Source organism: Euleptes europaea, chromosome 5 (genome assembly GCF_029931775.1).
Source record: "Euleptes europaea isolate rEulEur1 chromosome 5, rEulEur1.hap1, whole genome shotgun sequence".
NCBI lineage: Eukaryota > Metazoa > Chordata > Lepidosauria > Squamata > Sphaerodactylidae > Euleptes > Euleptes europaea.
The window spans coordinates 88,122,212-88,148,221 of NC_079316.1; the positions used below are offsets into that span (position 1 = coordinate 88,122,212).

General features: G+C 47.0%; 1 protein-coding gene across 1 annotated transcript; it reads right to left on the minus strand.

Moving 5' to 3' along the window:
* Positions 1 to 8,919: 8,919 nt before the first annotated feature.
* LOC130478107 (pecanex-like protein 4) lies at positions 8,920 to 24,570 on the minus strand. The gene is made up of 10 exons (XM_056850234.1): positions 23,876 to 24,570; positions 23,240 to 23,419; positions 21,038 to 21,552; positions 18,390 to 18,490; positions 16,678 to 16,800; positions 15,885 to 16,248; positions 14,087 to 14,190; positions 11,847 to 12,856; positions 10,206 to 10,392; positions 8,920 to 9,171 (listed from the first exon to the last, which is right to left on the minus strand). Exons 1-10 carry the CDS (start codon positions 24,568 to 24,570, stop codon positions 8,920 to 8,922), a joined length of 3,531 nt encoding a protein of 1,176 aa, XP_056706212.1.
* Positions 24,571 to 26,010: the final 1,440 nt, after the last annotated feature.

Genomic DNA, 26,010 nt, shown 5'->3' on the forward strand with positions numbered 1-26,010 from the left:
AAGCCGACAAGCTGTGGAAGAGGGAGAGTGGTCCTTGGACCAGATGGCCTTCCAAGCCATCACAGACAGGTTCGGACAGCCCGAAATAGATCTTTTCGCGTCGGCCTTCAACCACAAGACCCCTCGGTTCTTTTCCAGATACTTCCACCCAAGAGCAGAAGGAACGGATGCACTTCTCCTTCCCTGGCCTCAGGGACTGCTGTTCGCCTTCCCACCGATTCCAATTCTTCCCAGAGTCCTGCGCAAGATTCGACAGGAGAGGGCCACGGTTCTTCTAGTGGCTCCCTTTTGGCCACGCAGACCCTGGTTCGCGGCTCTCCGAAGTCTCTCCATTCGCGAACCCTGGAGGATCCCAACCACCCCAACCATGCTTCAGCAGGGCCCTCTGACGCATCCAAAGCCCCAGTGGTTTTGCTTGACCGCTTGGCTCTTGAGCGCTCAAGACTCCTAGCATGTGGATACTCACAAGAGGTGGTGGGCACCATCCTAGAAGCTCGCAAACCTTCGACGCGACGTATATACATTGCATCCTGGAAGGCCTTCGTCAGATGGGGACAGAGAAAGAAAATAAACCCCTTAAACCCAGGAGTTATCGGAATCTTGGAGTTTCTGCAGGAGGGCGTAAGACTGAAGTTATCAGCCTCAACTCTCAAGCGTCAGATCGCGGCCATCTCCACGGTCGTCCCTTCTGTTGAGGGCGTTCCTACCTCTCAGCACAGGGACATCTCTGCCTTCCTAAAAGGTGTCACCCACATATGCCCTCCGACCATCCACCGCTTACCCACCTGGAAGCTGAACCTAGTATTAAAGGCCCTCACCTCAGCTCCATTCGAACCCTTGCGGCAGGTTCCCCTTCAGTTCCTTCAGATGAAGGTACTATTTTTGACGGCTATCACCTCGGCCCGCAGAGTTTCGGAGCTCAGAGCCCTTTCAATCCACAAGGGCTTATGTACATTCCATAAAGATAAGGTCGTCTTAAGGCTGGATCCAGCCTTCCTTCCAAAAGTAAACTCCTCCTTCCACAGAGCCCAAGACATTTCTCTGCCATCCTTTTGCCCAAAACCTTCTTGTCAAGCAGAAAGATCATGGCACACCCTGGATCTTCGCAGGGCTATCCGCATCTACATCGATAGGACAGAAGAATTCAGGAAGTCCGACTCGATGTTTATTAATATTTCCAATCCCAACAAGGGGTTAAGAATGTCGCCCGCCTCCATAAGCTACACTCTGCGTAGGTGCATTGTTGAAGCCTACAAAGCTGCCAAGGTCACTCCTCCAACAGGAATCACCGCTCATTCCCTTCGCAGTTCAGCAACCTCAGCGGCGTTCAGCCGACAGGCCTCGCTTGACGAAATTTGCCGTGCGGCCACCTGGTCCACCATTAACACATTCATCAAGCACTACAGGATTAACACCTGGTCATCTGCTCAGGCGGCCTTTGGACGTAGGGTCCTTCAACACGTGCTGGAAGAAGTCTGACCCACCCTCTCTGGGAGCTCTAGAAGGTCCCAATCATAAGATGCCCTTGCCTCGGAGGAGAAGGATGCCTTGGTTCTTACCGTGAAGGCTCTTTCTCTTCCGAGGCGAAGGGCATCTGGCCCACCCAAATGGAATTCCTACACTTCTGAAGACCAGGTCGCTCCTTGCTTTATTAATCAATGGACCAGGAAAAGACACGAGGCTCACACGGCCGATACCTGACTTCTTAGCACTCAACCAGTGCGAATGAACCAGTAGTCCTCAAGTTTTTGACCGCCCGTTGGCGGCCCAGTTACCATGTAACCGGGGTCATTTAGGTTCACCGTTCAATGTTTTTAAACACTCCTGTTTCCTTCCTTACCTGTGTACTCCTCTCACTGTTTGTTTAGCAATTCTCTAGAAGCTAGGCAAGCCAATAACTGAGGATAGTGGGCAGTCTTCCCGCCAAGGAGACAGGAAGTTTCCTTTGGTCCTGCCTCCTGGAAGCAGCGGGAAAACACCCAATCATAAGATGCCCTTCGCCTCGGAAGAGAAAGAGCCTTCACGGTAAGAACCAAGGCATCCTTCTATGAACTACTTGTTGCAAGGTCTAGCTAGCTCTTAAGAGTCCTGCAGGAGCAATAAATAGCATCTTGGCTCTCCTGTGCCACTGTCACACCGAAGCTTGGTCTTCCTTTCCTAAATTATGTTCACTTGCAGTTTTATTTAGTACAATTTGAAACAAGGGGAACACCCTCATGATCACATAGTGTACTTTCGCACCACAATAAAGGCCAGGACTAATGGGGAAAACAGACAGTTGTGAAGAAAGACCATGTGGCTCGGCTCAGCTGCAGGGGGAACCAGATTTGTCCTAGCTTTACAGTTAAAACAACAGACCTGTAAACAGCAAATCAAACGCTGGCTCAGCCATCATCTTGTCCCTTTTGTCAGATGACCCCATTTAGTTTTAAAAGCTCCATATGGCCATTTGCACTTTTAACCATTCATTAGTCCCATATTGGTTAAAAGTACAAAATTCAAGTATAAAATTGATCTGGCAAATGTGCTATTTGTGTTTGTGTTCTGGGTGACATCTGGGAGGGGCTGTGGCTCAGTGGTAGAGCATCTGCTTGGCATGCAGAAGGTTCCAGGTTCAGTCCCCGGCATCTCCAGTTAAAGGGACTAGGCAAGTAGGTGATGTGAAAGACTGCTGCCTGAGACCCTGGAGAGCCGCTGCTGGTCTGAGTAGATGATACTGACTTTGATGGACTGAGGGACTGATTCAGCATAAGGCAACTTCATGTGTTCACTAGAGGATGTCACTGTCCTGTGGTGACATCACCAGCACCACGTACTGCTGGCATTTGCTGGTGTGTATTCCCCTCACCCAGAACTCCCCTGTTGAAAGGAATAAAAGAATGTCCAGTATGTAGTATAGATGGCACTGATGGTCACAGAATATAGGGAACTACCGTAGCCTTATATTAGACTGAGTCAAAGTAAAGGTCCAGCAAGCCCCGACCTTTCTAGCATGACTGATTGTGCCTCTCAGTGTATGGATCTTTCCCAGATGTGCTGAAGCTGAGAGCTACTGTGGTATACCCTAAATACTAAACCCTGAATAATTCTTGTATCTGTGATTTCAATTTATTTTCTATCCTGTCTCTGAAGATGGTCACTGACACGTGCACTGCGATTCAGGTGTTTATTTTGGGGTGCATCATGCTGAACTACATGGTCTATACAACAAGATGACTTGTATACTTAAAATAGATGAAATTGGTTTAATTTAAGCGTATCCATAAACAGTCCTGTAACATTTAAATGTTCTTATAAGCGAAAACTCTATGTAGCAATGCAACTGAAGCAAAATCACTTCAGTTTATTTTGATACCGTGATTTTAGTTCCTATGGTTTACAGGCGTTATATCCATCCACTAAACTTGTCTTGTGGAGTGTGTTTTCAAGACAGCATGCATAGTCTAAGGAAGAGTATTTGCAAGAGTGATTCTTGCAGTAGTGATCCCACTTAGAGGATGCTACAGTCATGAATTCCCATTAGACTAGGTCTCCTTCAGAGACTGGAAGGTTTGCCCAAACGAGGCGAACAGAAGCAAACACAAACTTGCACAAAGGAAATGCAAGCAGATAATTAGAGATGCAAAAAAAGATTTTGAGGGGCTTATTGCTAAACACATCAAAACAAACAGTAAGAAATTCTTTAAGTATATTAGGAGTAGGAAACCAGCTAGGGAAGCGGTTGGACCATTGGATGACAATGGGAGTAAAGGAACTCTAAGGGAGGATAAAGCGATTGCTGAAAAACTAAATGAATTCTTCTCATCTGTCTTCACTGTTGAAGATACAGGGCAGATTCCTTCTCCTGAACAGAGATTTTGGAGAGGGGAAAATGAGGAACTGAGGCAAATAGTGGTAACAAGGCAGGAAGTCCTAGAACGTTTAGACAAACTGCAAACTAACAAGTCACGGACCAGACGGTATTCATCCTAGAGTTCTTCAACAACTCAGATGGGAAATTGCTGAACTTCTAACAAAGATATGTAATATGTTCCTTCGATCAGCCTCTGTACCAGTGGACTGGAGAATGGCCAATGTAACACCCATTTATAAAAAAGGTTCCAGGGGGGACCCAGGAAATTACAGGTCAGTTAGCTTAACGTCTGTTCTGGGTAAATTAGTGGAAAGCATTATTAAAGATAGAATTGTCAAGCATATAGAAGGGCAAGGTCTTCTGGGCAAAACCCAACATGGCTTCTGTAAGGGTAGGTCCTGGCTCACTAACCTATTAGAGTTTTTTGAAAGCGTCAATAAGCATGTGGACAGGAATGAGCCTGTGGATATTGTGTATTTGGATTTCCAAAAAGCTTTTGACAAAGTCCCCCACCGAAGACTGCTAAGCAAACTTCATAGTCATGGGATAAGAGGACAAGTCCTCTTATGGATTGAGAGCTGGCTGAAAAATAGGAAGCAGAGAGTAGGAATCAATGGTCAGTTCTCACAATGGCGAGAAGTGAGCAGTGGGGTAGCTCAGGGATCTGTGTTGGGGCCGGTGCTTTTCAACCTGTTCATCAATGACCTGGAGTTGGGGTTAAACAGTGAAGTAGCCAAGTTTGCAGATGACACCAAATTATTTAGGGTGGTTAAAACAAAATTGGACTGTGAAGAGCTCCAGAAGCATCTCTGCGTACTGGAAGAATGGGCATTAAAATGGCAAATGAGATTCAATGTGAGCAAGTGTAAAGTGATGCAAATTGGGGCAAAAAATCCCATCTTCTCATATACACTGATGGGATCTGTGCTGGCAGCGACAGACCAAGAAAGGGATCTTGAGGTGATAGTGGATAGCTCAATGAAGATGTCAACCCAGTGTGCGGCTGCTGTAAAAAAGGCAAATTCCATGCTGGCCATAATTAGACGAGGAATAGAGAATAAAACTGCTGATATCATGCTGCCCTTGTACAAATCTATGGTGAGACCACACTTGGAATACTGTGTACAGTTCTGGTCACCACACCTAAAAAAGGATATTACAGAGCTTGAGAAGGTGCAGAAAAGAGCAACCAAAATGATTAGGGGACTAGAGCAACTGTCCTATGGGGAGCGGTTAGGACGCTTAGGGCTGTTTAGCTTGGAAAGAAGACAGCTAAGGGGAGACATGATAGAGGTCTATAACATTATGCATGGTTTGGAGAGAGTGGACAGGGAGAAGTTTTTCTCCCTCTCCCATAATACTAGAACACGGGGTCATCTGCTAACGCTGGAGGGCAAGAGATTCAAAACAGATAAAAGGAAGCATTTTTCACGCAATGCATAGTTAAATTGTGGAACTCCCTGCCCCAGGATGTGGTGATGGCTGCCAGCTTGGAGGGCTTTAAGAGGGGAGTGGACATATTCATGGAGGAGAGGGGTATTCACAGCTATTAGTTAGAAAGGATACTAGTCATGCTGCATACCTATTCTCTCTAGTATCAGAGGAGCATGCCTATTATCTTAGGTGCTGTGGAACACAGGCAGGATGGTGCTGCTGCAGTCGTCTTGTTTGTGGCTTCCTGGAGGCACCTGGTTGGCCACTGTGTGAACAGACTGCTGGACTTGATGGGCCTTGGTCTGATCCAGCAGGGCCTTTCTTATGTTCTTATGTTTTATCTTTAGCACCTAGACTGTGTTCAGTCCATTAGCCTTATTAGATAGTCAAAATATTCTAAGTTAAAGCTGCTGTTTGATACTCTTTACTGTTCTAATGCATTTTATTTGCTGGCAAATACCTAGTTAAGTCTTTTTTTTCTGAAAGAGAAGCCTTGTGTGGGGGGATTGCAATGACAAAGTAGTTTTTCCCTTTGATTGAATGGTAGCAGTTTTTTTAAAAAGGGTTCTCTTACAAAGTTCTCTTACAAAGGGAATTCAAAGGGAGATTAGAAAGAGACACTGCTGAATCACAACGATTAATGAAGCTCAAGACTATGCATTCTCCTGGACTCTACATAGATCTGGGATTCCTGTCTCGTTACCAATGCTAATTTCTCCACGCCCACTACCCCTCTGCATATCACACCTAATCCAATCACACCTACTAATGTCATTTACTTGCTTTTGACATTTCCATTGCCATTGTGTCTAATTCGCTGGTCTACATAAGGGCAGATGGAATCACATTCTAGCTGTATCTGAAGTAGTAAGCTGTGGCTCACGGCAGCTCATCCCCTACCAGATGTTTTGTTAGCCTTTAAGGTGCTACTGGACTCTTTGCTCTTTTCTACTGCTAGTGTATTGGGTAGTGATTCTTAGAGGTTCACGGATGGGCTTACCTCCGTTGAGTAAAGACTCATTGACAGGCATGCATAAAATACAAATATGAGATACACAGGTTTTATTTTGTAACAATAATAAAAACAGAATATATACACACTATTACAAAAGGTGAGATTACTACAAATAATATAGAAGGAATCAAGCCATGACCACCTTTGCAGATAAAACAGTAAACATTACTTTGCCCAGTAAAAGGAAAAAAAAAAATCTCAATGGTAAATATAAGTATTAGCAATATTTAAAAAGATAATATAGAATGTGTTAATGATCATCTTAATATTTTTAAAACTAAAATCTTATAATTCTTTAGTTCACCACTTATAGTTGTATTTATCCACATATTAAAATAACTTCTAACACAATATGACTGACTAGACATGATGTAGAATTCTACTAAAAGTTTACTAATTGTTAGTAGTTCACTAATAGTAGTAGTAGTAAAATTTATTGCGGCATTTCGCCAATAGAAAGTTAAAACCATCAGTACAAAGATATTTCAGAAGGTAACTTAAACTATATAGGTTATAGCATAGTAGTTTAAAAAGAAACATTTAAACTGGTTTGTAGTAAAATAGAATACAATATCCATTTGCGCAGTATTTGCAGGTTAAATTTAATAATTTCTTTGGGAATTCACATAACAAGACTTTGACGAACTTTATAAATTATAGCACAGAATTTGGCAACCACAGGGCCAGGAGATTTGTGTTTTTTCAGTGAATTTATTAGTGGTAAAATTTCTTCAGTATCAACTGGAGGCCAAGCTGGGTTGGAGGATGAAATTACATTGTTATTATTATCCAAAGGCTGTGAATAGTCGTTGAATACATTGGTATAATGCTGGACCCATATTGATTCGGAGATGTTTGGACTTGATGTTCTATCAGGGCGTTGTAAAACTTTTGTCACACAGTTCCAGAATTCTCTGGCGTCATTGGATTTTGCCGCGGTCAGAAGTGATGCCCATTTCTGATCAGAGTAGTTTTTCAACGAAATCAGTTTGCTATAAGTTGATTTAGTGTAATAATATTCCTGCCAGCTGTGGTAGTCTTCTTTCTGTCTTGCATAATGAAATTTCTGACGTAGGTCCTTTTTCTTGAAGCATTCTTGATCAAACCAGGTAAGTGGTCTGTGAGACTTTGCTCTGGATGGTTGCACTAAAGAGTAGAATTGTTCTATGATAGATTTGTAGGCATGGAGAGCTTTCTCTGGAGACTTGGCTTCTTGCAGGTCTCTGTGCAGTAGTCGCAGAACTGTGGTGTTGATCATGAGATTCGCTTTTTCTGCGGTCTGAGTAGACCATTTGATTTTTTTAAATTTAAGATTCGGATCCTGTATGTGTTCAGTTGAAGTTGTTTCTACCGTGTTGAGGTTAACAGACATTTGAATTGGCATGTGATCGCTTTCTGTTCTTGGTTTGACCTGGAATGAGTTTGTTTTAGCCACCAGCTAAGGGGAGCACAGCCCATAGTCGATAACACTTTCCCCATTAACATTAATAAAGGTGAATTTGTCAGAGTCTTGTAGATATGTTAGGCCATTCAGAATACATTTGTCATGGGCGATACAGTATTCCGTCAGCAAGATGGCTGCTTTATTAAATTTGGTATCTTTCGATTGTCTGGGTTGACACAGTAGGGTTGGCAAAACAGACTCCGAATCGAATCCCAAGGCATCTGCTAATAGTGAGTGGTTGGGTCCAATTCTGGCATTGAAGTCGCCCACTATTAGAAATTCAGCTGAAGGGTGAAGTTTTTCCAATTTGAGCGTGTAGTTGATTAGTTGGTCCCATTGGTGTTGGAGATCTCCAGAGCTCTCCCTTGGTGGCAGATAGACATTGATTAGTACAATTGTAGGGTCAACAGATTGGAGCAGTAGGGCCTGGGCAATTGGTGGGCAGGATGGAAGTTCAGATGTATAAGGTAAATGTTCATTTTTGAACAAAAGTGTCAGACCTGCTTGGTTACGCCCAGTGGTTTTTATTTTGAAGGCAGCCAAGGTAGATGCCATGAAGCTACTTAGATAGATGTGATCTGTAGACCATGTCTCTTGCAGGGCGATATAATCAAAGTTTCTTAGAAAGTTGAGAAACTCCTGGTCTGCCATTTTGTTTCTCCATCCAGCTATGTTCTATGAGAGTAGGCTGAAGGACTTCTCTCTCCGCTTTAGTCAGTTTAGTTCTAGTATTTTTTCTAGATCCTTGATAGTGTCTGTGTAAATACTGCCGTTCCTGGCCTGGTAGGGGCAGACTGGAGATGCCTCAGTTATGGATAGATCTAACAAAGGGAGATCCAGGGTGTTTGAAGGTTGTGTGTCCGGTAGAGGTATTCTTGATCCTGACGGCGTTATTTCAGAGTTAGTCATATTGAGTTTCATGGTTGTCAAGACTTGTTGTCGAGAAAAAATTTAAAAGCCAGCTTAGCCAGACATATACCGGAATAATTTGAGTGCTGGTCTTTAAAAATGTGTGGGAGTAACGGGCTCATTTGTTCATCCTCTGGATGTTGAGTGCAGATAATATGGTGGCGGGAGGTGTTAGTGAAAAACCATCTCCTTGCTCTCTCGAAGGGGCCAGTTCGCAGGATACAGGTGCAGGCTTTGGCATCTGGCTCTGTGGAAACCAGAGTCCTAGAGGAAAGGCACATGAAGCGGTTCGGAGGAATACACGGGGGAGCCGGGCGGAGGGTCTGCTGCTTGGACCGTCAGGTTCCTCAGCAGGACAGGGTGTGCTTGCATGCTGAAGCGCTCCTCATCCTCGTTGGTGGCATAGAGCGTTTCCCAGGAGGCGTTGGCCCACTGGCCTCGGACGGCTTCGCCGGAGAGCTTCCCCACGGGCACCAGAAACTCCTGAAGGGTCAGCGTGCGGCTGGTGCAAAGGCCCTTCAAGACACACATACAGACACATAGAGAAAGGCAAGAAAGAATCACCCGTGAAAGTCATTCTTTTTCTCACGCCTACATTATTTCTATCGGCTCCTCCCTGTTTTCTCTCCCCCCCACCCCATTACATTAAAAGGGTTGCCAGGTCCGCCCTCACCAGCGGCAGACGTTTCATGGGGGCAGGGTGGGAGGTATATCCCAGAAGCGCCGGCATCATAGGGTTGCCAGGTCCCTTTTTGCCACAGGTGGGAGGTTTTTGGGGCAGAGCCTTATGAGGGTGGGGTTTGGGGAGGGGAGGGACTTCAGTGCCATCAAATCCAATTGCCAAAGTGGCCATTTTCACCAGAGGACATGATCTGGCTGGAGATCAGTTGTCATAGCGGAAGATCTCCAGCCACCACCCGGAGGTTACGCAACAAAAATAAACCAGCACTACACTAGACCTCTCCACATGCATTGTATATCTGCCATTACAATGTGCAAAGACTTACAACATACAACCTATAAACATACTATACACATAAGAAAACCTACTCTTACAACAAAACAAAACAAAGGAAATAAGTCCATACAGATCCTCTGTTTCCATAAACTTTTAACAACTAGCATTTTATCAGGGTTGCAAAGGTAACTCATCAATTCTTTTGCTGACAAAATAGCAGTCCAACTCCCGAGCAGGGGGAGGGAAGAAATGCGCTTTCCGGAATGTGTCATTGTTTTCAGCACGTCTGTGGCTTCTTCAGCTAAATGACTTCCACAGGCAACTTTAAAAATGCCTTCTTTTTGTAGCTGCTTCATTGTGTCAGCCTTCATCAAGTCAAAGGAGCAATCGTAAATGCTTTCGCTGCAAAGATCTTTCTGAATTTATTTTTGTTGCATAGCCTTATTCTTTTGAGCCACCCGGAGGTTGGCAACCCTACACGTGTTCCAAAAACATCTTATTGAGATCCTTTTTTGTTTGTTTTTGCTTTTAAGGTTTTGCGGTCAGTTAAAAACCTGCTTTGCTTTCCTGCCAGCCGTCCCCGCTTGCTTACCTTCTCGGCATCGTACCCCAAGGAAAACAAAAAGGGCTTCTCCTTCAAGACTGCCTGCTGCCACTCCTGTTCTGATGCCGCCCCGAAAAACCAGTCGTTTTCATAGGTTTCGAGCCAGCTCAGCATCTTCTTAAAGCTTTCAACGGGGCCCAGGCTGGCTTCATCCACCACCAGCTTCACGGTGTATCTGAAAGAACAGAGCACAAAATACAAGTTAGGAAAAGTGAAAAGAGGCTCCTCGGTAGGGTTGCCAACCTCCACGTACTAGCTGGAGATCTGCTTTTGCAACTGATCTCCAGCCGATCGAGAGCAGTTCACCTGGAGAAAAGGGCAATTGGATTGCGTTGCCAACCTCCACATACTAGCTGGAGATCTCTTGCGATTACAATTGGACTCTATGGCACTGGTCCCTCCCAAAACCCCACCCTTCTCAGGCTCCGCACCCAAAATCTCCAGGTACTTCCCGACCCAAACCTGCCAACCCTACCTGGAGACACAAGCCATCCTCCGGACTGCAGTCATCAGTTTCCCCAGAGGAAGAGGCTGCTTTGGAGGGTGAACTCTAGGGCACAGGATCCTGCCAAGTTCCCTCCCCTCCCCAAAAAGCCCCACCCTCCCTAGGACTCACCCTCAAAGCTACAGGGATTTCCCAACCCCGACTTCACAGGAAAAACGGAGCCCCACCTGCCATCTCAGAAAGACGACTATTCTGGGTTTCCGCAGCCACTGGAAGCATCCCTGGAAGCTCACTGGGTGACCTTGGTGGGGTTGCCAGCTCCGGGTTGAGAAACACTTCGAGATGTTTGGGGTGGAGCCTGAGGAGGGTGGGCTTTGGGGAGCGGAGGGACTTCAATGCCATAGAGTCCAATTGCCAAAGGGGCCATTTTCTCCAGGGGAACTGATCTCTGTCGGCTGGAGATCCGTTGTAATAGCAGGAGATCTCCAGCTAGTACCTGTAGGTTGGCAACCCTAGAGCTTGGGTTAGTCTCTCTCCCTCAGACTAGCCTACTTCACTGGACTGTTGTTGCAAGAAGAAGACAGAGGAGCGGAGAACGATGCATTCAGCTCCTCTGAACACCCAAGTGGGGGTTGAACAGATGTTACAGCAAAAAACAACAGAGGGAGATTGTACCCAATGGCACAATGTGATCTGTTCGCCTTTAAAGTGCTCCAAGGACACACTTTGATGGCAAGAGGGGCAGTTAGCTATGTGGATCTGGTCAAAAATTATCCGCAAGAGTAATTATTCTCAGCCCTGACCTGGATGGTCCCGGCTAGCCCAATGGTCACCGGCAAACACGGACACACCGTGACCCAATTCGACATGTCTTTACACAAGATTCACTCCCTCTGTGCCCCACAGAGTTGGCTAACTACAGCCTGCCCTGACCTGGATGGCCCAGGCTAGCCCGATCTCATCAGAAACTAAGCAGGGTTGGCCCCGGTTAGAACTTGGAGGGTGACCATCAAGGAAGTCCAGAGCTGCTCCACAGAGGCTTAGGGTTAGGTCAATTGCGACTTGATAGCCCTTTCCACCATCAATGATTCACGATTCAAATCAAGAACAAATTTCTTAAGCAGATGTTTGTTACCCCAGAACCATTTCCTTGACGTCAAAAACACTCCTGTTGAGGTGGTTACCTGAATGCTTTCAGTGCCAGCTGAAACAGTTCCTGCCGTTCTGAGAGCCAACACATCGGGATCGACCAGGGGACGTCACCGTTGAACATTTTCGTGATCTGGCCAGGAGATGGAAGCGTCTGGTCAGATCCGAAGAACGCAAGCCAGCAAGGTAAGATTGCCTGGATGTAAACTTCCCGCAAAGCAGGGTCTTTCAACAGATCGCCAAGCAGAGTGAAATGGCAATCTTTCAGGCGGGAGAAATAAAGCTGTCGCAGGACGCAGTGGAACCAGTCCTGTGGAAATCTTTCCTTCAGTTCTTTCAGCTGGGCGTTCATCACCGGTGCCGTCCTCCATCGCCTCGACATGGCCAAAAGCTCCGAATACTTGCTTCTGAATGTAACAGAGGGCGGGCACGACAGTTCCTGTTTGCCGATGCCAAATGTTGGTAATGCACAGAGTACGGATTGATAAAGTCTGCTGAAAGCACGCTCTTCTGTTGTTTCGTCCTCGATGTAGGCCGTGTCTGGCAGCGACGAGCAGAGTCTGGGCACACTTCCCTGGCCTTGTTGGGTTCTCCTGCCGGATTCCAAATCAGGAAGGTAGCTTTTATTGGTCTCCTCCTCCATTGACTCTAAATGGAGACTTCCAGACCTGGATGAACGGACGCTCATCGCGATCGAAACTTCGGGGTGTGTGAATGGGAGAGACTCTCGGCTAGGGGCTTCTCCACTGGTCTTCGGCATTTTGATCTTTTTGTAGCTCTCCTGGACCAGTACCCATAAGAGGACTCTGACAAAGTCTGCTTTCAGCTGGGCCCGTTTCTCCTGCAAGTCCATTATTCCGGCCAGGCTGTTCCGGGCATCCGAATAGGCTTTGATGGGCAGAACTGTGCAGGCTGACAAGATGTTCCCCACGTGACGGTTGATGGAGGGTCTCCTAGGGTGCCGGCATTCGAAAGCTTCTTCAAAGATGTCATCGACCCGACGAGCTTCACTGGCTTGACAGGATGTCTCCTCCAGTTCTAACCCCTGAAGAACAGCACAACCCACCAGACAAATACATTTGACTCTTTTGTAAAGACCTACAACCATTTGATGGCTTGGGTTCAGATTACCTTCCAAACCATGGTTTAGAGTAGGGGTCCCCAACATTTTCGATCCTACTGGGTATCATTTGAGTTCTGCCACTGGGTGTTGGGTGCTGCCACAAAATGGCTGCCATGAAATGGCTGTTGCAGGAGGCTGAGCCAACCACAAAAGGGCTTCCACAGCTTACATTCAGTCACACAGTGAAGACCCTCTGCTGTGGGGGCAGCTGCTGCCAAAGCAACCTTTTAAAAAAAATCTGCACAGCCAATCAGAAGCCTTGCTGGCAAAACCCCAGAGTTAAGTGAGAGAACTGTGACTAGCCCAAGGTCACCCAGTAGGCTTCGTGTAGAGGAGTGGGGAATCAAACCCGGTTCTCCAGATTAGAGTCCGCTGCTCATGTGAAGGAGTGGGGAATCAGACCGGTTCTCCAGATTAGAGGCCATTGCGCCAAACCACCGCTCTTAACCACTACACCATGCTGGTAGAAGTGGATGGATAAAAGAAGCATTACATTTTCTGGGTTCAAGAAAAGATATTCTCTGTCTCTGTCTGTCTCTGTCTTTCTGTCTCTGTCTCTCTGTCTCTCTCACACACACACACTGTTTAAGCTTTCTTTGACCTCAGGCCATATTTGTGAAAGCACAGTTTTAACCACTCATAAAACCACTTATACTGCTTCAAGATGTAACAAAGAAAAGGCACTCGACTCAGGGGTCCCCAACGTGGCACCAATAGGTGCCATGGCACCCGCCAACACCTTTTCAGAAAGTGGGAGGGGCCAGGTGGAGCTCTCGCCCTGCAGAGCTGCTGATTGGCTATTGGAGATTTTTAAAAAAATGTTGCTTTGGCAGCCGCTGCCGCCACAACACAAGGGTCTTTACTGTGAAATGAAGGCAAGCTGCAGGCAGGCGAGAGAATATTTTGAAACAGGAGGTTCGTTGAAAAGGCACCCTGTTCAACAGAGCCTCTGCCTGAAATGTCCAACAGGGAGAGCGACGCGTCACCTCGCTCTTGGACACTTCGCAGTTGGCTCCGCCTCCTGCGGCAGCCATTTTGTCATTGAGTCCGCTAGCCCGTAAGAGAATTCCTACGGTCCCGGCAGGCTCGAAAAGGTTAGGGACCCCTGCTCTAGCTCCAGTGATGCTACGAAGAAGGTTTGCCGATCGTCACCTTGATGTTCACGCGGCAGTAAGCGTAGCCTCTCTCCAGGACATGGATCCACGCCAGTCTGTCCTGAAACCGACACAGGTATTGCGATCCAGGTAAGCACAGGTCTTGGGAAAGGAAGGAAAGTGCATTAATGGTGGGTGCAGCATTTTGTCAAAACCGAAATTGACGCGATGGGCACTACTCTGCTGCTACTGGATGAGAATGAGGGGAGTCCAGCGATGCCACAAGGAACACACCTGACACGAGGGCAGACAAGCGCAGGAGGACTATTCATAGCTCACGAAAATATATACTGGAAACGAGGGAATGGAAATTTCGGACAGATATCGGGGAAGGCCGAAGGATGGGGGTGTGGACTCACTGCAAAGAAGGTGGCTAGGAGGGAAAGGGGGTATCGATATGCATTTTTCAGAATTGCTTCAAAGCAACAGTATTATGAGCTTCTGGAAAGACTTCCTGCTTAGAATTTCAACTGTGGGACCTTTCCCCCTCCTAACAACAACAAGTCCTTATTCGTGGTACGGGCACTATTTCAGAACAGTTCCCATCACTGGGCAGGAAGACATCAAAATGGTTCGATAGAATTCCACAGGGCAGGATTGTTGTATTCAGGGCAAATGACCAAGAAGGGAGAATTTTGGCTGGCGCAGCTTCTCCAATCCTTGGATTCAGGATAGGGGAAAGTTGCAGCCTTCTGAAATTCTCTCCCAAACAACTACGCTCTTAAGAATCTAACAATCCCTTTCCTGAATGGAATGTGTTTTTTAACCATCAGGGCACCCCAAGTGGGCAGGTTTTCAGGGTGTTTGGGCACTGACTAGACCCAAACCAAACTTCAGCAAGACGGGGGCACATTTGCACCATTTTACCAGTTTAGCAAGTATTAACGTTTTCTTTCCGGATGCACTGGAGGAGGATGAAGTATGTCAGTGAATGCTGGTTGGCTGCATATCACTCCTTAAGAAATCTCCAGTCGCACCCAAATGTTACCAGTCGGCACAGTGAAACTTTAGCGCTTCAGAGTAAGGTTAAGCACAACCTGAAAAGCAAGCCATTCTATTAGTTAAAAAACAAACACATTAAAACAACCCTTTCTGTCATGCCGAGCTAAAAGAGTATATTCTTTTGCTAATGTTTTCGCAAAAAAATAAATAAAAATCATTTGTGCTTAGGGTTGCCAACTTCCAGGTACTAGCTGGAGATCTCCTGCTATTTCAAGTGATCTCCAGCCCAATAGAGATCAGTCCACCTGGAGAAAAGGGCTGCTTTGGCAATTGGGTTCTATGGTATTGAAGTCCCTCCCCTCCCAAACCCCGCCCTCCTCAGGCTCCGCCCCCCAAAATTTCCAGGTATTTCTAAACCCGGAGCTGGCAACCCTACACGTCCCAGAGGTGATCATGACTAGGGGCAGCTCACGCTGGAGCCAGGGAATCAACCTCTGCACCTACAGAAGCCTCAGGCTGGCTGCAGTGATCTGCTGAACCCCTCAACGCTGCTACCGTCAGCAGGAGGCTTCTGCAGGACACTGGCAGGGCCAGTCGGGAGACCTTCACGCCACAACAGGACCTGCACACTGGCCAGGATCTAGAGAAAGGGGGAGCGAATCGCAGAACTGAACACATCCTGAAAACAATGAAGCTCAGTGTCCGGGGCCACAGGTCAGCCCACCCACACACCCATCCATCGCATGAAAGGCAGCATGCATTGGTTTCACTGTATGCTTCAGGGCGCATGACTGCTACTTTTTGAAGACACCTGGGGGGGGGGTACCTGACAGATGCCCGTCACTTATACTTACCCAGGCTACCAGATGCGAAAGCGGTCTGCAACGCTGCAGTTAAGCTGGGAACCATCTGCTGGTAATATGCCGTGTCAGGACACACAAAGGCGTTCTTGCCCACCGGTCCTGGCCAGCTTCGGACAGGTCTGGGAAAACCAATAAGAAAGATGGGGAGGCTGAAAAGGGGCAGCAAGGGGGAAGACAGCAGGGCAGAGAGCGCTATGAGGATGAGGAGAATTGGGAAGAAAGCAACGTTGAGGGCGATCAGGGGCAAGGAGGACTTCCGGCGCTGTCTTCTCTCGGTCCACGACGTCACGAGAACGGTTACCGCAAACCGCAGTTTGGAGAGAAATTGGAAGAGACGATTCCGGATGAAGCCGATCTAGTGGGACAGAAAGAAGGAACAGAAGGAACAGTAACCGTTATTGGGGTTATGCCAAACAAAAAGGGGGGAAAGCATCACTCGCTGGCGAAAGACACCGATAGAGAGAGACAGACAAACTTCCCTGGGTGCCACCACCAAGAGGTCTCTCTCAGGTCACCACCAGTCTAGCTTCAGATGGGGGGACAACCGAAGCAGGGCCCTCAAAGATGACCAGAGTGTATGGGTGGGTTCATATGGGAGAAGGCAGCCCTTAAGGTATGGCGATCTCAGACCATTCAGGGCTTTCACCTTCAAAAGCACAACAGGTTTTTCTAACACTAAATATGAAGAATGTGACCCAAAATTTGCAGGAATCGGAAAGGAGGCAGAGGAGAAATATGTGCTGCGTGGACATTTTGTCTGACGGGGGCAGCAAAGTTGATTTACCAGTAAGAGTCTGGTTCCTGTGTCAAGGCTTCGGTTCCACCAGAGGTCTGTTTCCGACACCAGAAGCTGAATCGTCGACACCAGCACCATATCTGCGAGGGCACACTCTGTATTTTGCCATACCTAGAGCAGAGAGTGGTTGAAACTGGAGTTTGGTTTGTTCAGATCCCACCATAACCTCAGCTAATTTTAAAAACATGAAAACATCACTGTGTTTCGCAAAAGCTTTCCACCGCGGTTTGGGTAAAGTTGCTTTCAGAATTTTATTCCCTCCAGCAAAATCCCTTGCCAGGGCACAAGCGATTCTGGTCTTGTTCTGCCAAGATCCACACTGCCCAGACTTGCTGACCCGACGATTCCTTCCGGTTTCTGTCACACACAGGACCTCTCATGCCTTCTAAGAAGTCCTGTGAGAGCTCATTTCTGAACTTCAGATTCTAATTTGGGGCGGGAGGGGGTGGAGAACCCCTTGGCAAATTCACAGACAACTGTGAGTTTTGGAGTAACTTTGCTCCTAAGAAGAACTGCGAGAGGTCAAGAATTTGGAATGTGTTTTTTTTTTAGCTAGGTCCTGAGAAGAGACAGAGAAAAGGTGGAGGGGCGGCAGCAAGATACAGGCCAATCTGGGCAGTACTTGGAAACGTAGTGCTTAAGAGCGGTGGACTCTAATCTGGAGAATAGGGTTGGATTCCCCATTCCTTCATATGCAGCCTGCTGGGTGACCTTGGGCTTGTCACAGTTCTCTCAGAATTCTCTCAGCCCCACCTTCTTCACAAAGTGTCTGTTCTGTTGTGGGGAGTGAAGGTGATAGTAAGCTGTTTGGAGACTCCTTAAAGGTAGCGAAAAAGTGGGATACAAAACCAATTCTTCTTTTTGGTCAGTCCTTGGACGGGAGACTCCTGAGGAGGACAGGGGCTGCTATGCAGAGGAAGGCAATGGCAAACCTGCCTCTCACTTGCCTTGAAAGCCTCTTGCTGGGGTCACCATCAGTCTGTTGCGACTTGATGACGCAGGTATACGTACGCAAAGGAGTGAATGGAAGATTCTGAAGGATTTGGGGACAGAATACCCTCCATTACGATGTAGGGAGCAGGGCAAATCACCAAAGCCCTTCCCAGCCCCTTTCTCCTTAACCCCTCTCTGAGTTGGAAGTAGGAAGCGGATCATCCTCACATCCTTCACATGCACCCCGGTGTGGGTGGAGAGACATGAATCAGACGTTCCAGCCCCCTGCCAGCCCAGATCTGGACCTCATGCCCGCAATTCCACACATGCACAGCAATATTGCAGAAACATGGAACACACACAGACAACACATCTCATTAGTAGTTCATCTCCCCATAGTTCTGGGAACCTTCTTACAGTAGACGATGACATAGCAGCTAAACACTCAACATACGTTATTTATGAATTCCACACCACATGCCCAATAAGAGAAGATTAGTGTACTACTTATGGTGCCAAGGTGGAGGAGTGTGACTTGTCTACAGCCTGCACATGATGCACAGTCACTCTTCTGTATCTCAGGCAAAGGTTTCTCCTAGCAGTGCTACCCAACAACCTTTGGCACCAGGACAGAAGCCAAGCCACAGCAATGGAGTTCAAGTTATCCTTGGCCATACTGACAATACTTTTTGGCACAGAACTGCTTTACAAGGCCTGCTTTCTCCCACATAGTATCATACCACTTTGGTGCCACGCTCGAAAATTACCATTCGAAAGCTTCTTGTCAATCCGATGGAGACAGACACAGATGGGAGATGATTCAGAGAATCGTCCAGTAGGAGAAAGGCGATCATAGCCAACGGTGACACTGAAATCAGAAGTTGCAAAAGAGAGATGACAACCTTTTTTCTCACACAAAGATTTCAACAAATGCACACACAAACACCACTCCTATCACTAGCTCAAAACAGGGTCTGACTTCAGAGTCCTTGGGCGAAAGACCATGGTCGCTTTAGCCTCCTTTATTCCCTGTTTCAACCAGGATTCAGCCAGAATCGAACGCATACTTTTCATTGAATGTGTGTTCGATCCTGGCTGAATCCTCACAGGGTGTCTGTTGTGAGGAGGGGAAGGGAAGGTGATTGTAAGCCAGTTTGATTGTTCCTTAAGTGGTAGAGAAAGTCGGCATATAAACACCGGCAGCGCCTGAGGAGTCCCGAAACCCCTTAAGTCTGACAAAGTAATTTCTGACTCATGAAAACTCAGGCTGGAATAAACGTTGCTCATCTCTGAGATGCTGCTGGACTTCTGTTTCATTTTGATTGTAACATCCCAAAGAGGAGGAAGGGAGGGTACTGGATTTGGGAAAGAGGTCTCTGCTCTGATGTACTCTTTATTTTCCTGCTTCCTTGAAGGGACAAAGCTCTGCACCAAAACTCGTGTGATGATGGTCAATGTTTATGTACATGTGATTTCCGCCTCCTCATGATCACCCCATGAAGCAGGTTCAACTAAAACTAAAGACTCCAAGTCACACACTGACAGCTTCATGGAAGAGTGAGGTTTGACTCCCCGTTCTTCACAGCCTGATAATCCGACCACTACACAACATTGGGCATTAACGCATGGGCAGAATGTTCCTGGTTCGCTCCTCTGTTATCCCACAATATTTTAATCCCACAATATTTAAGTCTGGATAATCAAACGCATGACGCCAGCCTATCCCACATTAAGTCTGAAACAAGTAGCTGCTGGAGGCTCCCCGTGCGTTTGAACCAACCATATAATGTGGGATAGTTCGCAATGCGGGATAGCAGGGGAGTGACATCGCCCAAGGATTGGCTGAGGAGTTATCCAATCAAAGGGCGATTCTCCCCCCCTTTTTTTTCTTTGAACGCCAGCGTTCCGGTATACCATCGTCTCAACCTGTCAATTAAAAAAAGGCGGGACGGGAGACCGGAAGCAGCAATTGCTCACACAGGAAAGGGGGCGGGACGGGGGACGGGAAGCGGCAATTGCTTGCGCAGGGAAGGGGGCGGGACGGAGGAGACCGGTAAGGAGCATTAGTAGCGAGCTAGCCGAGTAATTACACGCACGTCGGCATTCCGGTAATGTAGCGGAATTAAAAAAAAAAAGTAGCGGATTAGAACCGAAAAGATCGCTATAAACCAGGGATTGATTAACCCGGGTTTTTTTGCCTTAATTCGCGACTAAGGTGGGTCCGATGCGCAGCCCCTGGACGGTCGTGCGTGTGGACCATGGAGATTCGCTACTATTAAGGCACAAAAGCGAGACAAATTGGCCGTGCGTTAAGCCCCATTGACTCTCTCCTTATTTACTTACAAACCAACATTTTGTTCGCTTTAACAGTCTTGGGGGGAGAGGGCTATTTAAATCAGGATCCGTATCACAGATTTAAAATTGCCTTGACCGATAAAAACAACAAGCCACCTTTTTCTTTAAAAAATGGCAGAGGAATCCTGAGTAACCACCAAGCTATGAAACCTCAGCCAATCAACTGTTTTTATAGTGCAACATGAGGAGGGGGTTGGGCGAGGTGACCCTGTGGTCCCTTCCACCTCTGGGATCCTACGATTCAAGGATTTTTGGCCGTTGTTTCGTAAACCATAGCCTAAGATTATTCAGCCCTGACCTGGATGTCCCAGGCTAGCCTGATTTCATCAGATCTCAGAAGCTAAGCAGGGTCAGCCCTGGTTGGTATTTGGATGGGAGACCAGCAAGGAATACCAGGGTTGCTGTGCAGAGGAAGGCACTGGCAAACCACCTCTGTTAGTCTCTTGCCATGAAAACCCCGTAAGGGGGTCGCCATAAGTCGGCTGCGACCTGACGGCACTTTACACACACACACAAGATTATTCATTCCATAGGAATTCTACTCCCCAAAGCTAAATTCAGTACACCAGCCCCAAGGACTGACGTGTTCATTTGACACTGAATTGTTTTCTTGGGGGGAAAGGGGAAGGTGTGACTCTTCTACTGGGTGGGTGGAGGGAGCAAATAGCTCCTTCTCTGAAACCTTGGACACATCGACTGTGCTCAGAGTACTGAAAACCCTTCCTCCGCTTTCATGGTGATGCTTAGCAAGAGGCTCCCAAAACAGATGTTTTCTCATGCTGAAGGTCAACAGTGCCTCCGCCAAGCAGAGCGACACCCTTCAGTATCCAGGGAAGTCAATGCTTCTGTTTGGCATTGCACTGGAAGCCTCAATCCTGTCTAGGCAAAGATCCATGTGGTCTATCATCACTACTACCTTCTGTGGAGTAGGATGAGATTGCTGCCCACATCGCAACTCGATCTCAACGTCCATGGCACGCACTATGGTATTTGCAACTTTAATTTTGGAAGCACTTCCTGCAAATCATCAGTGAACATGTCATATTGAAGGCTATCTTACCTATAGTTGTTAACATCTTCCTGAAAGCCCCGATTCTCGAGAACCCTTTGTTCTTCTCTGCAAACCGATTCACAATGGTGATATCAGTTGGATAAAATGGATTCCGGACGATTCCAAAGATGTAAATGGCCTGAATCTCCTGGAGAACCCACGTGCCGAGGAGCAGCCCCACCAGTATGTAGCTCATCACAGCCTGCAGGCTTGTTGTAGAGAACGCCTGATCTCCCTGCGCACTGTGCAATAGGCTGGCTTCTACGAGAGCCAAAAGGAAGACGCTCAAATGAAAAAGGATCTCCCTCCATCGAAACTGTCTGCAACACCAAGCCGTCAGATCCTTAAACTGCTTAATAGTGAAAGAGCTGGTCACGAGGTCCTTGATGGCAAACCCAATCTGAGTGAGGTCGAGGCTCAAGGCAAATCTGCATCCCGTCATGAAGACTACTAAGCCAAGAGAGCTGGGGATGAAATATGCTGTAAAGGCTGTTCCCACGGAGAGGAGAACCATTCCCAGCAACCTGAAAGGGATGGGAGGAGAGAAAGAGAGAGACAAGAAAGAAAAATGGGAATTGCTTGGAGAAAAATAAGTTCCATGCCACTCACATGGAGGGCTGGGCCTATTTTGCCCCCTTCCCTCCCACCACAAACAGACCAGAGTGTGAACATCTCTGACAACACGCCCTCCCCAGCTGTGGCAAGACACATAGGGGAGACCCCCTATGGGATAGATTATGATGGCATCATGGCCTCCAGGGGGTACAATGTAAGTGTCAGTGGTTTAATAAGGCTGGGGCAGGCGCCATGCCCAAGGTCTTCCAAAGGTGTCTATTGTCCTACACTCTATGAAGAGGGCAGGTCCTGGCATGGATTAAAAACTGCTTAGACGACGGGACGCAAAGGGTTGGAATCAATGGACAGTTCCCACAACAGAGGGAAGTGAGCAGCAGGGTCCCACAAGAATCGGTACTGGGGCCGGTGCTATTTCATTTGTTCCGCAGTGATCTGGAACTGGAAGCAAGCAGCATAGCAGCCAAGTTTGCCTATCACACAAAATTCCTCCGGGAGGTGAAAACCAGGGATGACCGTAAAGAGCTCCAGGAGGATCTCCACGTGTGAATGAGCCACAATACGGCAGAGGAAGTTCCAGTGCAGAGAACTGAGATGTGATGCGCACTGATCAAAACCACATCAAGTAGAGGTGAATGGGGTCTCAACTTGCTGAGATTGAGAAGGAAAGACACCCCAGGGGTCATAGTGGACTGCTCAATTAAAACGTTGACCCTGTGAAAAAGGCAAACTCTATGCTGTGGATTATTTGGAAAGGGATTGAAAATAAAACAACCACTCTTGTAATGTCCCTGTATCGATCTATGCTGCCACCTCCATTGGAATAATGTGTGCTGTTCTTGTCACCGTATCTCAAAAAAGATGTGGCAGAACTGGGGAAAGTACAGAAGGAGGCATCCAAGAACATTGACTTATTTTCTTAATTACAGTCAAAGGCCAGAATTAAATTTAAAATATACAAGCTATGATAAGACTACAGTACAGAAGAAGGCATCTAAGAAGATTAACCCATGAGGAAATACTGAAGAGTTTGGGACTGTCCAGTTTGGAAATGAAATGACTGAGGAGGGACATGATAGAGGCTTATGAAATTATGCATGGGTAGAGAGTGGACAGACGGAACCGTTTCTCCCTCTCCTCAAATACTGATCCAACAGGGCTTGTTATGTTTTTATGAAGTTTTGCAAACTATTTGGTAAAAGGTAAAGGTCCCTTGTGCAAGCACCGGGTCATTCCTGACCCATGGGCTGACGTCACATCCCGACACTTACTAGGCAGACTTTATTTATGGGGTTGTTTGCCAGTGCCTTCCCCAATCATCTCCCCTTTACCCCCAGCAAGCCGGGTACTCATTTTACCGACCTCAGAAGGATGGAAGGCTGAGTCAACCTTGAGCCGGCTGCCTGAAACCAACTTCCGTCAGGATCGAACTCAGGTTGTGAGCAGAGCTTGGACTGCAGTCCTGCAGCTTACCACTCTGCACCACAGGGCTCCTAACTATTTAAAGGGCTCCAAAAATAAGCAAACAAAATACCCCCACAAAAAAACCCACCCAGGAAGGCCTACACGTAGCTCAAAGGCTACAACCTGGCTTTATACACCCGCCCATCCCGGGACCCCCAAGCTATAAGAAGTTACCTTATGTCGCTGGACATGGGTGAACCTCCAAGACCGATCTCCAACAGCTGCTCCATTCCCCAGAGGAAAAGTGCATCCAGAGGGGGCAGAACCCCCAGCGTCCATACAAGAGGCAAAACCAGAAACGCGACATGCAAAATCTGGTTTGCCAGCCTTAAGTCAGGTACGTCAGCAGTGAACCTGGATGCAAAGAGACGAGGGTATCAATTCTGTAACCAAAGGATTATTTTGATTTTCTTAATGAAAGACAAGTTACAGGAATGATCATACATTGTGCTGTCTGAGGTGAGAAGAGTGGGAATTATTATAGAATTGTTGTTTTATTGTGTCTTATTATGCCATGTTGTCAGTTTTTCTCACTGCCTAATGGAATGTTGACTTGCTCAATTTATGGATAATTATTTATAATTCATCGGACTCATTGAGATATGCAGTGTCATGAGAGATAATTGTTTATGGTGTTTGACCCCCTGAGATATGTTAAACTAGAGCAGAATGTGTTTGCATGGAGTATATAAAACACAGGTATAAGAAAAACGATTCAAAATACGAGTATTGTTGGAAGTGCTGTGACGTAACATGGACTCAATGTATACACTTCTGTCTTTCTCCCTACACAACGCGCCACCATTTTACCTGTCAGCGAGATCCACTGCGACGAAGAGGAAAACATAGGATGGTCTCAACAGAGGCATAATTTCATTGTCGTCCGTTGCTTGAAAAGCAGCCGTCTCTGGTGGGGTGTTGACAATTAAGGCGTACTCCACCACGCAAACCGTCAGCCACCCCAACACAAAGATGGCCACACAAACGCCGATGTTCCCATGGAACAGGGAAGTGAGCCTGCTTGGTAGCAGGTAACAAGTCGCCGAACTGCACAGCACCGCAGAGATGATCGAGTGACCGATGACGTTGAAGATGATATGCTTCTTCCCTGGAATAAGGAACGCCACTGTTTCTGATCCCAGGCAGCTCGAAAACTCCCACACTTCTTCGTCCATCAGGGGATTGTGCTTCGGCACTCGTTGTGCTGAGGCCCTCCTCCGTCTCTCCACCAAAGATGTCCCCTGGATAACAGTGGCGGCAGCGAGCATGAGCGCTCCAGAAAGCAGGGCTGTCTCAAAGTCTTCCAGAACGCCCAATTGATAGAGAAGACTGCACACTCCTCCCAGCGCCCAGGGCACCAGGAAGAGAAGAATCTGATGCACAAAGACATATGAGGGCGCGCTCTGCCCCAACATCAACCGGGGGCCGCCCAAAAAAGTCTGTGCCAGCCGCCTCAAGACGAAGGCTCTTTTGTGGTAGCCCATCAGAGGCACGTCGGGGGCCATTCTCGTCTGCCCAAATTTCAGACGGATCGTGTCCTCTCTGTAATGTGACAGCAAGAGAAGTAGAGGAGGGACATTACGGCAGCATGCCAGTTTGAACGTTGCTGATAAAACAGTGTTGCTTGAACAGTAGGAAACTGGACCCCATTCTAAGCTGCAGCCTGTCGTTGAGGTCTCTATGAACCCACAGTTTCCACGTGGGATTTCACAGATCGCCACTCAATAAACATTGCTTAAAGCTAAGTGCCATAAGCCCATCCTAACATTAATTTTAGGAGTATACACCCCTCCTGCCTTGAGCCTGAGAAGACATGTCATAAGAAAATCAGAAAAGGCCCTGCTGGATCAGACCAAGGCCCATCAAGTCCAGCAGTCTGTTCACACAGGGGCCAACCAGGGGCCTCTAAGAAGCCCACAAACAAGATGATTGCAGCAGCATTATCCTGCCTGTGTTCCACAGCACCTAGTATAATAGGCCTACTCCTCGGATCACAGAGAGAATTAAGATGCATCATGACTAGTATCCATTTTGACTAGTAGCAATGGTCTTCTCCTACATGAACATGTCCACTCCCCTCTGAAAGCCTTCCAAGTTGGCAGCCATCACCACATCCTGGGGCAGGGAGTTCCACCCCTGAACTCTGCGTTGTGTGAAGAAAGACTTCCTTTTATCTGTTTTGAATCTCTCACCTTGCAGCTTCAGCAGGATAGAAATGTTTGGAATATAACAAAGAAATTCCTCACTTACTATCACAGACTCTTGTTTATGGGAAGTAAACTTGACAGCACTTGACAGCAGAATTGGCACTTGACAGCAGAACAGCCATACAGGCGCAATGTAAGATGGAAATTTAAAAAAGAATTCTTCTTCTCTTAGGAGCTTTGACCCTTGCGAGAACGAACGGCTGATGAAGCTGCCCTAGTGGGCGGTGAAAACGCTTTGGACATCCGGACCGCGTTCCGACCTTCTGTACATTCGCTCAACCTGCAAAGAGAGACATACAAAAAAAGACTTTGATCATTATAGAATTGATACTTACCTTGCAACCTCGCTGCTTTGTAGAATCTTATAGCATTTTTACAGCTACGTTTTGAAGCTTTGTATGTTGTACATAATTTTATAGTTATAATTTTCTTTTTGTCACTTTGTACACTGTACAGCAATTTTCACTTGGTCACTTTAGAATATAAGTTTCATATCGTAATTTTCAAAGCTTGGTATTATTTCTTTATACAGCTTGTCTAATTAATCCCAGTGCATTTTTGGTTTAGTTAACCTCCAGGTACAAGCTGGAAATCTCCTGCTATTACAACTGATCTCCAGGGCAATAGAAACCAGTTCCCCTGGAGAAAATGGCCGCATTGGCAACTGGACTCTATGGCAATGAAGTCCCTCCCCTCTCCAAACCCCACCCTCCTCAGGCTCCGCCCCAAAAACCTCCC

Coding starts and splice junctions, on each gene's coding strand:
- LOC130478107 (XM_056850234.1), bottom strand. CDS start 24,570: ATGGCCCCCGACGTGCCTCTGATGGGCTACCACAAAAGAGCCTTCGTC. Junction 23,420..23,875: donor GCAGTGGATCTCGCTGACAG/GTAAAATGGTGG, acceptor CTTTGCATCCAG/GTTCACTGCTGACGTACCTG. Junction 21,553..23,239: donor CCCATGTCCAGCGACATAAG/GTAACTTCTTAT, acceptor CATCCCTTTCAG/GTTGCTGGGAATGGTTCTCC.